This window comes from Linepithema humile, chromosome 1 (genome assembly GCF_040581485.1).
Source record: "Linepithema humile isolate Giens D197 chromosome 1, Lhum_UNIL_v1.0, whole genome shotgun sequence".
NCBI classification, from domain to species: domain Eukaryota; kingdom Metazoa; phylum Arthropoda; class Insecta; order Hymenoptera; family Formicidae; genus Linepithema; species Linepithema humile.
The window spans coordinates 1,733,914-1,750,046 of NC_090128.1; the positions used below are offsets into that span (position 1 = coordinate 1,733,914).

A 16,133-nucleotide genomic window follows, 5' to 3' on the forward strand; every position below is an offset into this window, starting at 1 on the left:
AATTATCTCGATCAATTGGCTAAAATTATGACAAATTATGATATAAACTATGTAATTCAACAGAGATTATCATATAAATTAGACACCAAATATTTTACCCTCTTATTTTTTAATAAAATTAAATTATTAGAAAAAATATATGTATATATATCATCGTATAATAATACAATTCAAATTATTTTAAAAATTTATTATCATTGCACACACAACACATTATAGGATCATAAAGTGACTTTTATTAAATTTGTGTAAACTTCTAAGTAAAGATATAAATAATCATCTCGAGAATATTGAAAAAAGTCGCATCTAAAAAGATGTATATCACAAGTGCTTCGTACATTTCACAAATTCTACAATAGTGTCCACAATAGTTTTTCTATCTCTAGAATTTTTATAGTAAAATTCTCTTTAATTTTTTTTATATATCTTTTTATATCTCTTAGGAAGAAACCGATATTTTCTTTTGGTCGATTGACGATATAGGCTGCGGAACAAACTCTGCATTATAGAATTTCTAAATAGAAATATTTCAATACAACCTTGACATTTTAGATTTGTAAGTATTAATACACATATATTAGTTTCATATATTATATTCAGTTATAACTATATATATATATATATATTTTACAACATTAATATATATCTAAAATTTTTAGCTCTACATAATGCTTATCTGATTACGATTAGATAAAGGCCTTGAATCTCGGACGAAATAGCTTGAAGTATTACATTTTCTCTACAAGTATGAAATTACATTGATAGAGAAAATGGAAGCGTGAAATACGTATTGGATAAGCTTATAATACTCATGATTACGACTTAGTTCTCTTCATTTCCTGTATTTATTGGTCCTTCGTGCGTTAACTTTTGTATTAAATTCTCTATCATCTCGTTGTTGACTAAGCCAATAAACTTGTCTACGACTAGGCCATTTGAAATCGCTATTACCGCAGGTACAGCTTTCACTTCAAAGACGTGTACTAGTTCAGGATTTTCTTCCACATCAATTATGGCTAAGTCTACCTTATCCATAGGTTCTATAAGTTCTATTAATTTAGGTGTTAATATTTTACATGGATCGCACCAATCTGCATGAAAATTGACTATAACTGGCACTGTGCCATTCATCACCTTATTCACAAACTCGGTGTTATTGCTTATCTCATAACGTTTGTTATTTTGGCGAAATAATGAAATACGTCTTACTATAGATGGCATACAATTCCTTATACTGCACAACATTTTCCCTCTTTTCTAAATGTAGAATTCTAAATGTAGAATACAGTAGAATTAAAAAATCAATAATTACGCAAAAGGATAAACATTACACTTATAAATTAAGTCTAGAGTGTATTAATGCTCTTCATGCTCTCTTGTCAGACAGTAAAAATACCTATGGACAAAGAAGATAATGCAGTTTATATATAATACAAAATTTATTCTTACAAAATACTTTGTATCGTTATATTTAACTTTTAAATTTATGTTTTGATTAAATTATTAAAAATTAAAAACGTACCAAAGAGGAACCACTTAAAAAACCCAGCTGGATATTCTAACTGGTCTAACAGTTTCCACTAATCCAAATTTAATATATCCAATAAAGGAAACTGCGGATGAGATAAGTAACAATATCAAGAGTATTATACGCCAAATAAAGAGTCGATCATAAACCTACAAAACAAAGATTCATCAATTAACCATTGCAACAAAAAGCTCAGTTACATAACTTAGAAATATAAATGAGAATGTTAATGTTGTATGTACCACTTTTCTATTTATATAATTATTTCAATTTTATATATAACTGATACTAATAATTAATTCAATGGAAATGTGAACTATTTATAAACTGCAACGCTTGCAGCAATTTTTACTGAATAAATAAATTATTTTCTAGTTGGAACAAAAAACAAATGCACTAAATATTTAAAAAATGATTTTAATCAATGATACTTTGACTGAAAAATTAGATTAAAACCGATGTCGTCAATAAACAATATAGAACAAAAAATATAGAACTAAAATAGAACATTGATTGAATATGCTGTAGAATTTTTCAGTAAAGTCAACAATTACCGTGTTCTCCTTAAGAACAGATTTCTCCGATGCGCGCGGCACACTAATCAAAATAATCGTGAGTACGCTTACAAGCAGAATAGCAATCGCACCGATCTTCTTCTCAACGCGCAGCGATATCACGAATATCAGCGCGGCTAGCACCCAAAGGCTCAAGATGATAAATAATCCTACGCCGATACCGAATATCAAGGTGGTCATACCTCCGAGAAAAAAAACGGAAAATTATATGACACAACTGTCAGAACAGCAAGGTATACTGTAGCGTACTACAAGCTATACTATTTTATGCACATACGCTTCAAATTTTTGGTTGCGTTCAGAAACTACACCCGAGAGCACCCAAACGCCGTTCAGAAACCAACTAAGAGTACCTCAGCGCGATCTAAGTGACTTGTTCAGAAATACTTCAGGTGCTCGCGATTGAGATTTTTACACCCTGCGGAAGAGCATAATACTAACATATATTATATATATTAGGGATACACACACAAATAAATTTTAAAGTGTTTTTTGTAGAACGTAAAAAAGTAATTCAAAATTTAAATATTCTCTCGCTCTTTTCCGATTTTATAGTGTTTATGGTAACATAAAAAATAACGACCAACTTCACGATATTGTTTGTATAACCTAAAATTGCAGCAGCTTGAAAATGGCAACCGAGAAAGAATTTATTCGGCACTGCATTCGCTATGAATTCCATAAACAATATTGTATCCAAAAGTACGTGTCAATTTTAATTCAGACGGTTTAAAAAAGGTGATTTCGACGTTAGCGATCGTGAACGTAGCGGAGCCCCTCTCAAGACTAAGGGCGATGAATTGCGAGCATTACTCGATGAAAATTCGTCCCAAACGCAAAAAGAGCTTGCATCACAACTGGGAGTAAAGCAACAAACCGTTTCCATCCGTTTACGGAAGACGAGAAAGATTCACAAAGAGAAAGTTGGTATCACGAATTGAGCCAGAAGAACAAAGATAACCGTGTCGAAATGCGTCTGAATCTGTACAACAAACAGCACGAAAAGTCTTTCCTGTGGAAAATCGTAACGGGTGATAATATTTCAGGCTAAAAAGTGGATATATTACGATAATCCCAAGCGAAAAAAATCATGGGTAGACCCCGGCCAACCATCCACATTAACGCCAAAGCGGAATATCCACGACCAAAAGGTAATGCTCTGTATATGGTGGGATATACAAGGTGTGCTATATTATGAGCTTTTGCAACCACGTAAAACGGTTGATGGTGATCGCTATAGTCGACAATTATTGAGGTTGAACGAAGAAATCCGTCGAAAACGTCCATATACTGGCAAAGAATTGCGTCCGGTGAAATTGCTTTATGACAACGCTAGGTCTCATATCGCTAAACCAGTCAAAGAAACATTATTGACGCTTGGTTGGGATATTCTACCGCACCCGGTCTATTCACCAGATATAGCGCCAAGTTTATTAAATCAAAAGACGGAACTTTCTTCATTGCCGGAATTCTTAAGCTGCCCGAAAGATGGCGTAAGATCATAGATAATAACGGAGAATATTTAAATACTTAAATGTGTTATTAAATTTCTGCAAAAAAATCTTGAATTTTTAAAAAAACGCTTTAAAATTTATCTGTACCCCTAATATATATTATATATATAATAAATATAAGGACATCTAAAACGTTCTAAATAAAACATCCTTAGAACGTTCTAAAAACGTCCTAAATAAGATATCCTTAAGACATTCTAAAAATAACATTGTTTTTTAAATTCTTTAATAATTAACATTTTGCAACAAAAAAAACTTTCTAAAAATTTTAAAAGAGATGTTTTAATTATTTAAGTATTTTACGAGCATTCTAACACTGTCAAAAATAGCTCAGAAGCGAAAATAAGCATGTAGAATAATTCAGATTACCCGCTGAAACGGGCAGAAACGCTTTATTTTAGCCGGGATTTTATGAATTTTTTTTTTTTTTTTTTTTATTGAGTAAAGTAAAAGCTTTGGCCATTGGCCATACAGCCGACTAGTGACGCAAGCGCATTACTTATCTCCTATATCACTAGGATTTTATAAAATTGTTAACAGGAGCACATGATGCCATCTATTGGTTAACTAAAACAACATAGACTGCACATATGGTAAGTGTACCGACTAGTGCAGTACACTTACCATCAATGCATTCTTAATGCTGCTTCACCTAATCAATAGATAGCACTGTTACGAATGAGCTCCAGCGAGCTCCTGTATTATATGTTATTAATTGCAATTTTTAACATGTGAGATTTATGTATAAAATTGATTAATGCACAACACATTATGCTGAATACGCTAATTCGACAAACAACAAATTTCCTTCGTTACAAAGTTATTGCTGTAAGTAAAACAATGATGTCAATTTAAAAAGATAATTTCAAAGTAGGGTTAGATTTTGATTTGATTTAACAAGACATTTTCTAAAATATCAGTAAAAACATGTATGAAATAATAATTATAATAATTATTTCTATGATTATTGATATAAGAAAAGAATTATTATTTTATTGTGCTTGTAGAAAGGAAGATATAAAGCAACAAAACCTGCGTATGAAGTTTGGAAAAAGATTAGAATGGCTAATGCAACATTACCACTGTCAAGAGTTGATCCTGTCATCATGAAACTCGACAGTCCAGAATTTCATTCCATTTTTACACCAGAGTTACAGACTCTTGAAAACTTATTCAAGAAGTATGACTATAAGTTGAGGATTGCTGGTGGTGCTGTTCGTGACATTCTCATGGGTATACAACCCAAGGATCTTGATTTTGCTACAGATGCCACACCAGATCAGATGAAAGACATGTTTACACAAGAGGAGATTAGAATGATAAATGAAAAGGGTGAAAAACATGGTACGATAACAGCAAGAATAAACGATAAAGAAAACTTTGAAATTACTACTCTGAGAATCGATGTTGTCACTGATGGACGACATGCAGAAGTGGAATTTACAAAGGATTGGAAGCTAGATGCAAATAGGAGAGATTTGACTATTAATTCTATGTTCCTTGACCTTGATGGCAAAGTACATGATTATTTCTTTGGTTATGACGATTTACAAAAAAGAAGAGTAGTTTTTGTTGGCGATGCTGGTGTTAGAATACAAGAAGATTACCTTCGTATTTTTAGGTATGCTATTATAGATTTTATTTTTAATTATAAGAATAACATTTTAATATATTTTAAATCGTGTATGTAATAAATATTAAATGCTTCTTATTGTACTAGTGATCTAAAATATTTGTATTATTTGTTGTCATAGGTACTTCCGTTTCTACGGAAGAATCATGGAAAATTCTGATCAGCACGATAAAGCTACAATAAAAGCGATAAAAGAAAACATTAATGGTTTATCACGGATATCCGGCGAAAGAATTTGGAGTGAGTGGAATAAGATCCTGTCAGGCAATTTTGCCCTAGAAATGACTTTGAAATTACTCGAATGTGGTTGTGGGATACACATTGGTCTACCCGAGAAGCTCGACGTGGAAAACTTTCGTATCGTTTACAAGCGTGCATTGTCGAACAACATTAGTTTGAAGCCTATATCTTTGATCGTGTCGATGCTAAAAAATGAACACGAAGTAATGGAATTGCATGCAAGATTGAAGCTATCTAATTATGATAGAGATCTGGCACTCTTCCTGATTCAGCACAGGGAATACAAACCCAGCGAGAAACCGTTGAAGCCTTATCAGCAGCTGGTCTTTATTCAGAATACAAGCAAGTACAACGTCTATCGAGAGTATGTGAAAGAAATATTGAAATATCGTGGTGCTGTGGAGCTTCTGGACGAATTTGAACAATGGGTAATTCCAAAATTTCCTATCAACGGCCACACATTGAAGGAGCATGTGTCACAGCAACGGATAATCGGCGATGTTATGAACAAATTGAAAAGAATATGGGTTGATGAAGACTTTAAACTCACCGACGTGCAACTTATAAGCCACATACCGGATATCCTCAGTGAAATAAAAAACAAACAATATTATCAAAAAAAGCGAAATAAACCTTTTTAAAAAAAACTGAAACTGTGCTTGCAATAAAATTATATTGTCCTTGTTATATGCAAATTAACTAATTATTTTGCAAATATATCTACAAACAGTAGTTAATAAGAAATAATTTTTTATTAATTAAAAATATGTTCTTAACCCTTTGGCCTACAATCACGAGTGAGACTCGTGGTAAGGAATTTGGTCCCTAAGCAATAAGCACGAGTCTGACTCGTGGTACTTCGTTCGGGCCAAACGTAAACATGACGAGCCTAGCTCGTGGTATGTTATTGGGGACAAACGAGAACAATACAAGTCTGACTCATGGCTCAACTGTTATCGATAATCTCTTACTATAATTAAGTGTAAACTTTCGTTGCGTTCACACGTTTCGGTTATAATTCTCTAAAAGAATTAAACAACCCTTATACTTATTATGTCAGCAAAAAGAAAATCTAATATTGATGATAGTGGCGAGAAGTGTGGTATTATTGCGGATAGTGATTCGGTAGATCCTTTTGATAATGATAGTGAGGACAGCGATATTGTGTTTCCTGTACAAAAACGTCCAAGAAAATTAATAATTGAAGATGACACCGATGATGAAGACAGTATTAATCATCAATTATCGAAGCAATGGTTTTGGAAAGAAGAAAATAACAAGCCAAAAATTTGGGAGTATACGCAGACTCCTGGCATAAGAGCAGCAATTTTAGATCAGTTAGGTGGAAGTAAAACAGAGTTAGACTTTTTTTATATAATGTTTGACAATATGTTTTGGGATAATATTGTCCAGGAAACAAATCGATACGCAAAACAAACAATAATCAATGAACATAAAAGAAAGATAATTGATGAAACTTGGATCTCAGTAGATTGCAATGAAATTAAAATATACTTTGCATTATGCATAATCATGGCTCAAGTAAAAAAACCAAAAATTCAGATGAACTGGTCTAAAAGAGCCATTATAGAAACACCCATATTTAGGAAAACTATGCCACTGAAAAGATTTTTGCAAATTACTAGGTTTTTCCACTTTGCAAATAACGATATGATTGACAAGAGGGATAAATTATGTAAAGTCACACCTGTGATAAACTATTTTAATAAAAAATTCAAAGAAGTATATGTAAGGGAAGAGAATATCGCGATCGATGAATCATTGATGAAATTTAAGGGACGCATGTCTTATAGACAATTTAATCCCTCGAAGAGGGCGAGATTTGGGATCAAATTTTATAAACTGTGCGAGTCAGCATCGGGCTACTGCTATAATTTTAAAATATATTCAGGAAATGATAAAACAGATCTTGATTACAGTGCATCTAAAACTGTTGTGATGGAGTTATTGAAGTCAATACTAAATAAAGGACACACGTTATATATAGATAATTGGTATTCTTCGCCGAAATTGTTTTTAACTTTAGTTGAAAATGGAACAAATGTTTTTGGGACAGTACGTTGCAATAGAAAAAATATGCCGGGAGATTTTGTTAAAGCAAAATTAAAAAAAGGGGAATGCATAATAAGAAGCTGCAATGGCATATTAACGTTGAAGTGGAAGGATAAACGAGACGTCCATATTATTTCTACAAAGCACGAAAGTGCAGAAATGACTGAACAAAATGGAAATCAACTAAACCCTACTTTCAAGCCAAAATATATTGTTGATTACAACAGGGGAATGATTGGTGTTAATCGCCAGGATCAGGTATTAGCGAGTTTCCCTGTTATGAGGAAATTCTTGAAGGGGTACCGAAAAATCTTTTTTTACATATTTGATATGGCACTTTTTAATTCATATATTCTGTACAACAAAAACAGTATGAAAAAGAAACAGAATTACAACGAGTATAGACTTCGAATAGCCGAAGCATTATTACAAAACGCGCCGTCACAAGATTATAAAAGACGAGGTCCATTACCGAACGGAGATATACCAATGAGATTACACGCGCAACATTGGGGTCACTTTCCGAAACATATAGATCCCACGCCATTAAAAAAACATCTAACAAGAGCTTGCAAAGTATGTTCAAAAAATAAGAAAAGAAGTGAAACGACGTGGGAATGTAAAAACTGTCGAGTTGCGTTACATGTACCTTATTGTTTCGAAAGATATCACACAGTTGAAGATTACTAATTTTCTACAAGTTTTTTCAAATGGTAATTAATTTAACTTAAGTATTAATTTACAAATTGTTACTGATACATTATCCACTTTCAAATAATAAGTCATTTTTGTTCATTGATGAATCAATCATTATTACTTCCCAGACATCTTAAAATTATTAGTTGTACCCAAACGTTATTTATTATTTCACAATTCCTTTCGTTGCGCCGAAATATACATGTCATAAGAAGCATACATTTTGCGCAAGTTCGGGCACACGGCTGAGCAGCTGAATGGCTCGACGCGCGACCGACCTTCCTGTTTACTATGGCCCGAGCAATCGGGAGAAAGCGTGTAGGCCAAGTGGTTAAAGAAATAAAATATTTGTATATTTTCTTCTTTGGTTGTTTATTATTTCTAATAAATAAAATAGATAGAAAATTCTTTATGGAAAGAATAAAAAATACAAAAGTATATATATTCAACGGAAACTTAATTGCCTTCCTGCTTGATATAGGTGTCATATTTTCCTGGAAAGAAGAATTTCATAAATGCTACATATTAGGCACTCAAAAATTTATTAAGGAATAAAATCCTGCATTTCGTGAATATAAATTCTACAAGACGTGCTATACAATATTGTAGCAGGTGTACAAAACAAAAAAAACTCGCAAAGCTACTACAAAACATCTTTAAACTTAAACGTCTTAATTAAACGATACGTGGCTACGATATTCAATTTTGTACTTGCGTAATAAGTCGCTAATAATGAGTGCGAAAAGGCTGTGTAAATCAATATTGCTACACGCTTGTCTGAGAGAATCACACCATTGCTAAAAATAACAATTGCATATGTAAACGCCTTCGTTTTTACAAAAAGAGTTGCCACGGCTTATAAGCTCGCCGATAGCTGCCGATAGCCGCGTAAACAGCTGGGCATGTTATTGTGTGTAATACACAATATACATAGCGAAAAATAAAAAGAAAATTAACAAAATTACGTAACGTGGTATACATCATATCCGAAATAAGTCGTAAAATGTAGTCGCAACAATATCACACAAAACAACGAACATAATCTACCGCTTAGCTGTCATACAATCATTTTGACTTGCATAAAAATAATCACTTATATGTATTTTGGCTATTTTAAATTACATTTTAGATCGTCCCTAAACACTCAGATCTTTACAGACGCATACGCATTGCTACTGCATTAGATGCAATGATATAGATGTATGTATATATATATATATAGATATATATATATATATATTTATAAGTACAATACATAATACAACAGCTATTTTGTCGATACTCACATCTTGATACACGTTTTTATTCCTTTACACTTTTGTAATAGACATCTTGATAGCACTACATTCTGCACGATCTGCTCCGTTTTCTGATTTCACAGACAAAATCAAAAGCAGGATCACGTTGTTTCTCTCTCATAGTAAAGATAATACTTTAGACTGAGTTCGTTATTGCCTTAACCCTTCTCGAATAGTGGTGTTATGAGTTGCAATCTGTATATCATCACACCATACTACTAATTAACAATGTTATCGACTATGTTATTAGCTATTTATATGTAGAAGGGTTAAGATTTTGAAAAGGTGAGAGATCAATTTTGAGAAAAGTGAACATCTAAAATTTCAACCCCTTGAACATGCAGTCATAAATAAATCATTATAAAAAAACCAAATGTAAAATAGCGTGATTAAGTTAAAAAAAAAAAAAAAAAAATACATCTTATAATTAATTCTACATATTCAAAGAGATGATCATTTTGGAGCTATCAAGAATACATATAATGATTATTATTGCGCTTCATGTAATATTTTACACAAACTATATTCTCCAAATTATTAGGATACCTTATCATAGATGTGTGTTTTCTTCAAGAGAATTATGCAAACTAGACGTCTCGAAAAGAACTTATAAACAAATATCTATGAAAATTTTGACAATGTTTTTACATAAATGGAAATCAGACAATCTCTTATATTCATCTGTGCAATTCATACACGCCATATGAATGTATAATTCTCTCGGATTAATCTTTAAACTACTAAATTACTGGATGAGTTTCTAACAATGTTCACATTGGCTTAGTATAGCGTGCGACAAAAAAAGTGTCAAAGTAAAAACGAGTTAAAGTGTTAAAGTGAACTCTTCACTCTACGTACTTAAAATCATATTATAAGTACGTATGTAATACTTTTATTGCTTCAAATAAAAGCTTTCAATTCTAATTCTATCATATTCCGTTGTCCAACATGACACATCTTCCAAAATTATTAAATTGTCAAAATCATCACACGTATATATTTTAACTCACACTTGTAATTGTCAATCTAACCGAGATTCTTAACGTAGAACTGTTAGTATACATACTAAAGTTTGCATCCACATAAATGCAGCATAAATAATGAAATAAATTATTACAGAACAATCTGAAGTGTATAAATATCTTCCTGAGATTATGTATTAAATACTTATTAGTACAAAGAACCGTTAAATATAAAAATTAAACGAAAAAAAAAAAATTTGTGACGTCATTGTGACTTCAAAACGTGTTCATTTCTATGGTTCTTTCTCTTTATATCAATGACTTGTTGAGATACATATTAACGATGTTTAAACGGAGAAAAGTTTTGCAGCGAGAGATTCAAAAATCAGACGTAGCAATAATCAATATCGTGCGCGAATGATGCGTGTATAATTTCGATTTATATGAACTTATATCAATGGAGAAACTTTGGTCTATTTTATCACCGACTGGGGTGCGAATACATTTTTGCTAATGCTATCCCGTAAGGAATATCTCGTTACGTCGCAACTAATATGTGACAAGTAACTTAGGTACTAAAGAAGTTAACTTATATATATATTGTCTCGCTAATATCAAAACAGGTGTCGACTTATTTGAAACTTACTCGTTTCTCATTCCTAGACTTCGTACCTCGTTTAATACTAACTGCATGATAATTAAGTCGCGCGTTATATTTAAGTCGCGTTTACTATGAACACGTTACAACGTTAAAATATACATAGCCTGTGCATGTACTAGTTCTTACTTATTATGGAATTGCTCTATAGTAATTCATTACAAGATATCATATTTATTTTCAGTTTTGATGAGAGCCACTGAGTGGTCGATAGCCACCATCGTGACGCATGTCCAGGCGTATTATGACATACCTCAAACACACTTAATGCTTTATGTGACATCGGGCGTATAGATAAGTGTAACTTACAAGTGGTCAACAATAAGAAGCACAGTTTAACAAATAACTTCCTTCTACATCTTGCCATGAAAACTTACTCTACGACCAACGCGCTGCCCAGCGACCTATCAGCGAATGAAGTATTTTAGTCTGTAAAAAAAAAAAAAAACGATTTAATCTACTCTGTGTGCATTGCACAATGCAGAAAAAGGATCATCACGAGGAAAATTATTTGCACAGACTGACAACACACAAATAGAATCCTAACGTCATCTTCAACCCGTCTCGATTATTCGAAATCAGAAATACGTAGAATGTGTTTCTTTCTTAAATTTAACGTTAATGCACAAGCCAAAAGTTAAGAGATCACGAAAGAGCGTAATAAAATACTGAGATTAATGTTCTGCAATAAGATTACCTTTAAGCAAAAGAGATGATGGAAAACAATGTATCTTGTTCTGAAAAATTATCCTAAATCATCTTCCTTCGTAAGTAGCTCGCTGTGCACCCAATGGAAATACATTTTGGTATCGACTATGGATGACTTTTAATAAGCTGGGGCTTGAAAGTCACCCATGCCCCGCTGTTGCTGTTGACCGAACGGCGGTTCTTGGTAAGCAGTGTCAGTAGCGTCGGGATAACTTGTGTATCCTGTACCGCCGACAGGATCCGCCTCGTAACTCGGAGCAAATGCCGCGTCAGTGCCTTGCTTAAATCTTTGAAACGCGAACCAAGCGCAACCAGCCTATAAATGATTACAAATATAATTTAGCAATTGGTTGCCACATATACGTCGCAACTAGACGCATAAGTATTAATAATAAAAAAAGATTATTCAGTATTTTTCAAATAAGTTTAATCTAACGTACCCAAGTAAAGATGGAAAAAAATGAGAACGCAATAGCCGCTTGTAAATTATTTACGCCATATCCGTCCTTTGGCCTTTCAGATTTGTTCCATGCATTTGTTAAGTAACAGAATCCCACAAAGTACAAGAAGGACCAGAAACCTGAGAAACTGTAAATTATAATATTAATATAACGTGTATGATAAATTATGTTAGTGTGTTAATTAAAATATTCTAGTTAAAAAGAAGCGTTACTCTTGAAATTATTCGTTTATAAATTATTTGTTGCAATAACTCGTTAGTAATACTATAAAAATACATTGCACAATTTACCCTAGATCCAGAAGAACGAAATGCTTCCTGGTTTTGACAGAGGACATTTGTTCAAACAGGTATTCACCTGCAAGGAATCCGATACTGGCTAAAAATGCCAGTACTCCAATACCAACTCCATAATTGCATGCATTGTTATCGTCATTGTAAAGACAAACTTCCTTCCCATCTTTTGGAAGATAGCCCTTGCTGCTTATGCATCCGAAGACGATTATTGCAAAAAGCTGAAAGCATGGTAAAAAGCTTTCTCTAAAACAGTCCAAGTACAGAAACTTATAAAAATGTGAAAATATATCTATACTATATGTACATATGTCTAAGATATTTGTACGTACAAATTAAAATCATGAATAGCTTGGCATAAACAAGAAGGATAGAAAAAAAGTAGATATTAAATATACGACTGGATCAAAATGTGATCAAATTTGAAATCTAGAAATATATCTGAAATAATAACTTCACGTATCTGAAATGTAAAATTAAATTTAAAATAGATATTTGTCAAACTCTGTACACATTACACATAATTATTCTTAAAAGATCTTAATGTATTCTAACTGCAGTATGCTTTGCATATTTAATTACAGTTTTGTCATATCTAAATACACATTATGAATGAGATGAGCGTTTGAAGAAAAACAAAGAGAGAAGCAAGAATAAAAGAATTAACGATAAGGAGAGAATAAACAATGCTGGCGAGAAGATTAAACGCTGGAGAACCTGCGCCCATCTATTCTGCATTTCATCGAGTATATTTGCCAGCAAGATCGAGTAAAAAAAAAATGCGCAAAAAATTCTATCTGTCGGATCAATTCGTAATAGATCCCGATCCGATATCGAATGCCATAGAGCCCCATGACGCACAGGGCGTACCGCTGGAATTCGCGAAAAATCAATAGAACCCCATCGCAGGCGTGGGAGTGGGGGAGGAGAGGACCGAGACTCTCTTTTAAAATCAATGACCATCCGCGCTGAGAGATCTTGCTTCTTCGACATCGCCGTTGCAGTGATTGCGCGCAAATTGGCGACGATCCCGTTCGCGGGACCACAACGACTTACCAGGCATACCGCTCTCAGAATGACCTGTGGCCTCTGGACGAACGCGATCGGATCGAAAGGGGCCCCGGCCTTTCCGCCACCGTACGCTCCACCGTCCATCTTAGTGCGACTGAAGCGAAGATTTCAAAGCTCTCGCAACGGCTGAGCGCGCATGCGTTACTGCCTCCGCGGCCGGGGGGTGTGCACGAGACGAGACGATCAAACACGGATATCACGCCAAATTCCCGCGACCATCCTCGACCAAGCCCTCGCGATTCACCCTATACTTCTTTCGATTTTCCCTGTAATCGTCGTCGCAATCACTCTATGTGCCCCTTTCAATCCTCGCTTGTATGCGATTCACTCTCAAACGAAATGCGACTCATTCTTTATTTCTTTCTAGTTCTGTTTAGAAAAAAAAGACTGAAAGCTCTACATAATCGATCAATCTCAGTTCTTAAAATCATCTCAGTTAATTTTAAATAATTTTTACAAATGCAACCTTTTAAGTAATAGCAAATTTATGATAGCAAATTGAAGAATTTTTGGAAGATTAGAGTGGTATTTTAAATTAAGTTATAAGATGTTATGGAAATATACTTATAACACATTTCTAGAAAATATTTATTAAAAAATTGTATTTTATAATTCATATAAAAAACAAAAAATTGACAATATATAATCTAAATGTCATCTGCATCTCTTAACAATCTCCAAATTTATCTCCAAAATCGGATCAATAACATACATGTTGCAATGCATAATCCACCAACTGGAATGTAATATAATATATAAGAATATCTTTGGTTACTTCTAGGCTGTAAAAAATAAGATAAAAAACTTTAGTAATTTTATACACAAATATAAATCTAATTTAAAAATGATAAGTTAGAATCAGATGTTTTACTAAAAATTTGCTCAATTTATGTTATAAAATATATGTTATATTATACTATAATATATATACTATAAAATATTTAATTAATTCATTAATATAATAGTTGTCGATATATACCATAATTATCACAGCTTGTAATTCTTTTAGTTTTAATTCAGCCTCATTAATTTCTTTGAGAAGAGCATCAGCGACAATACACAGAACTTGAGAAGAACTTAAAGCTTTATCAATTTCTACAAAAGAGTTGATTCTTTCTTCTCTTAGTCTAAGTTTGCTGTATGTTAAAAAGGCTTTAATTACATCCAATTGCTTCTCTCCTGTTTTCAATATGTTTACTTTATCAGATATCCTGTAAAAATAAAAATCCAAATTTGATACCAAGTTATATGTAGAAAACAAGCTTTAATAATGGTTTAATATACCTATAAGGTTTTGCCTCTATACTTTCATTCTTTTTCCTTGAGATACGTAGAACTTTCACCATACTTTCTGCTTGATTTTCATTAGCACCTATAAATATAATATATTATTATCATTAGTATCTTCATAAATTAAAAAAAAAGGAATAACTACTATATAATATAGTTCTAATAATATATTGTAAATTTGATTTTAAATTACTTGATATTAGAAAAATAAAAGTTAGTGACAAAAAGCATAGCAGGAATATTTTATTAAAAAAGAAAAAATTTGTATCCAAGTAAAAATTTATATAGGTAAACATAAAAAAATAACATTTCTAAAAAGTTCAATAAGAAAACACTCATAATCTACTTTGCATCATTAGATTTCATATGTGTAAATTTTCATCTAGGCTAACATTTTCTTTTACAAAATACTTAAAAACTATACATAAATTAATCACAAGTCAAATCTGTAAGAAAACGTCAATAAAAATGAAGCATTAATGTAATTAGCAGAATAAATATATTACCAAGTTTCTCAAGATCCTCTTTAGTTAATTTATGCAATGCATCAGTTGATATATTTCGTTTTTTGAATTCCTGTATTAAATTTTGTGCTCCTACGCCGCATAATAATATCTCGGTTTGCTTGGTAAATCCTAAAGGATCAACAAATGCACTCATTTTGAAAAAATTAAACTTTTATCTGAAATAACTTTAACGATTTATATTTCTGCTGCAAACAACGATTTTAGCTATCGAAATGTGATTGTTGATACTTTCTAATCATCAGGTCAGTGAAATAGAAACACGATTCAGAGCTACAACTTTTATTCATAGGTTTTTTATACGTCGTTTTCTTCAAAGTTTCATAGAGATTTTTGTCTAGACACTATGTTATGCTGTCACCTTTTTCCAAGTTTCCTAGGGATTTTCGTCTAGGCACCATGTTATGTTGTCACTTTTTTCTAAGTTTCCTAGGGATTTTCGTCCAAACACCATGTTATGTTGTCGCTCTTTTAAGTTTCCTAGAGATTTTTGTCTAAATACTGTTTTATATTATCTTCTCTGAGATTTTTCCTGAAAAAGGCGGCAAAATTAAAAAAATCCTTATGCCGTGATTTTCTCGACCGCTAAAATATAAAAATAATCTTGAA

At 32.4% G+C, this 16,133-nt stretch overlaps 4 protein-coding genes and 1 long non-coding RNA gene across 7 annotated transcripts; 1 reads left to right on the forward strand and 4 right to left on the reverse strand.

Moving 5' to 3' along the window:
- Positions 1-138: 138 nt before the first annotated feature.
- On the reverse strand, positions 139-1,396 carry LOC105674639 (thioredoxin, mitochondrial). The gene has a single exon (XM_012371119.2). The coding sequence runs from the start codon at positions 1,243-1,245 to the stop codon at positions 823-825; it is 423 nt and encodes a 140-aa protein (XP_012226542.1). The 5' UTR covers positions 1,246-1,396; the 3' UTR covers positions 139-822.
- A 139-nt stretch (positions 1,397-1,535) lies between these two features.
- On the reverse strand, positions 1,536-2,390 carry LOC136997464 (uncharacterized). Its single transcript, XR_010888208.1, has 3 exons — positions 2,381-2,390; positions 2,155-2,285; positions 1,536-1,677 (listed from the first exon to the last, which is right to left on the reverse strand). It is a non-coding gene; the product is annotated as an uncharacterized lncRNA (long non-coding RNA).
- Positions 2,391-3,773: 1,383 nt separating this feature from the next.
- Positions 3,774-9,505, forward strand: LOC105674638 (CCA tRNA nucleotidyltransferase 1, mitochondrial). The gene is made up of 3 exons (XM_012371118.2): positions 3,774-4,445; positions 4,625-5,238; positions 5,372-9,505. The coding sequence occupies exons 1-3, from the start codon at positions 4,389-4,391 to the stop codon at positions 6,129-6,131; spliced, it is 1,431 nt and encodes a 476-aa protein (XP_012226541.1). The 5' UTR covers positions 3,774-4,388; the 3' UTR covers positions 6,132-9,505.
- On the reverse strand, positions 8,785-13,853 carry Syngr (synaptogyrin). 2 transcript variants are annotated; one of them, XR_010888203.1, is made up of 5 exons: positions 13,696-13,853; positions 12,637-12,860; positions 12,326-12,473; positions 11,875-12,201; positions 8,785-11,606 (listed from the first exon to the last, which is right to left on the reverse strand). XR_010888203.1 is itself a non-coding variant. In XM_067348366.1 (4 exons), exons 1-4 carry the CDS (start codon positions 13,792-13,794, stop codon positions 12,004-12,006), a joined length of 669 nt encoding a protein of 222 aa, XP_067204467.1. In that variant the 5' UTR covers positions 13,795-13,853; the 3' UTR covers positions 8,785-12,003. The 2 variants fall into 2 exon arrangements, 1 of the variants encoding a protein (XP_067204467.1); XM_067348366.1 differs by having other exon boundaries at positions 8,785-12,201.
- Positions 13,854-14,284: 431 nt separating this feature from the next.
- Positions 14,285-15,834, reverse strand: LOC136997460 (uncharacterized). 2 transcript variants are annotated; one of them, XM_067348369.1, is made up of 4 exons: positions 15,507-15,834; positions 14,995-15,082; positions 14,690-14,921; positions 14,285-14,446 (listed from the first exon to the last, which is right to left on the reverse strand). In XM_067348369.1, the coding sequence occupies exons 1-4, from the start codon at positions 15,658-15,660 to the stop codon at positions 14,411-14,413; spliced, it is 510 nt and encodes a 169-aa protein (XP_067204470.1). In that variant the 5' UTR covers positions 15,661-15,834; the 3' UTR covers positions 14,285-14,410. The 2 variants fall into 2 exon arrangements, with proteins under 2 accessions (XP_067204470.1, XP_067204469.1); XM_067348368.1 differs by having other exon boundaries at positions 14,285-14,492; positions 15,507-15,832.
- Positions 15,835-16,133: the final 299 nt, after the last annotated feature.

Bases quoted from the DNA above. Each gene is read 5' to 3' on its own strand.
- Syngr (XM_067348366.1), bottom strand. From the start codon at position 13,794: ATGGACGGTGGAGCGTACGGTGGCGGAAAGGCCGGGGCCCCTTTCGAT. The intron at 12,474-12,636 runs GTAAATTGTGCA...TATAATTTACAG, and splicing joins TTCGTTCTTCTGGATCTAGG to TTTCTCAGGTTTCTGGTCCT. The intron at 12,202-12,325 runs GTACGTTAGATT...AATCATTTATAG, and splicing joins TTTTTTCCATCTTTACTTGG to GCTGGTTGCGCTTGGTTCGC.
- LOC136997460 (XM_067348368.1), bottom strand. From the start codon at position 15,660: ATGAGTGCATTTGTTGATCCTTTAGGATTTACCAAGCAAACCGAGATA. The intron at 14,922-14,994 runs GTATATTAAACC...TTATTTTTACAG, and splicing joins ATAGAGGCAAAACCTTATAG to GATATCTGATAAAGTAAACA. The intron at 14,493-14,689 runs GTATATATCGAC...TATTTTTTACAG, and splicing joins TACAAGCTGTGATAATTATG to CCTAGAAGTAACCAAAGATA.
- LOC105674639 (XM_012371119.2), bottom strand. From the start codon at position 1,245: ATGTTGTGCAGTATAAGGAATTGTATGCCATCTATAGTAAGACGTATT.
- LOC105674638 (XM_012371118.2), top strand. From the start codon at position 4,389: ATGCTGAATACGCTAATTCGACAAACAACAAATTTCCTTCGTTACAAA. The intron at 4,446-4,624 runs GTAAGTAAAACA...TTGTGCTTGTAG, and splicing joins TTCGTTACAAAGTTATTGCT to AAAGGAAGATATAAAGCAAC. The intron at 5,239-5,371 runs GTATGCTATTAT...TTGTTGTCATAG, and splicing joins GATTACCTTCGTATTTTTAG to GTACTTCCGTTTCTACGGAA.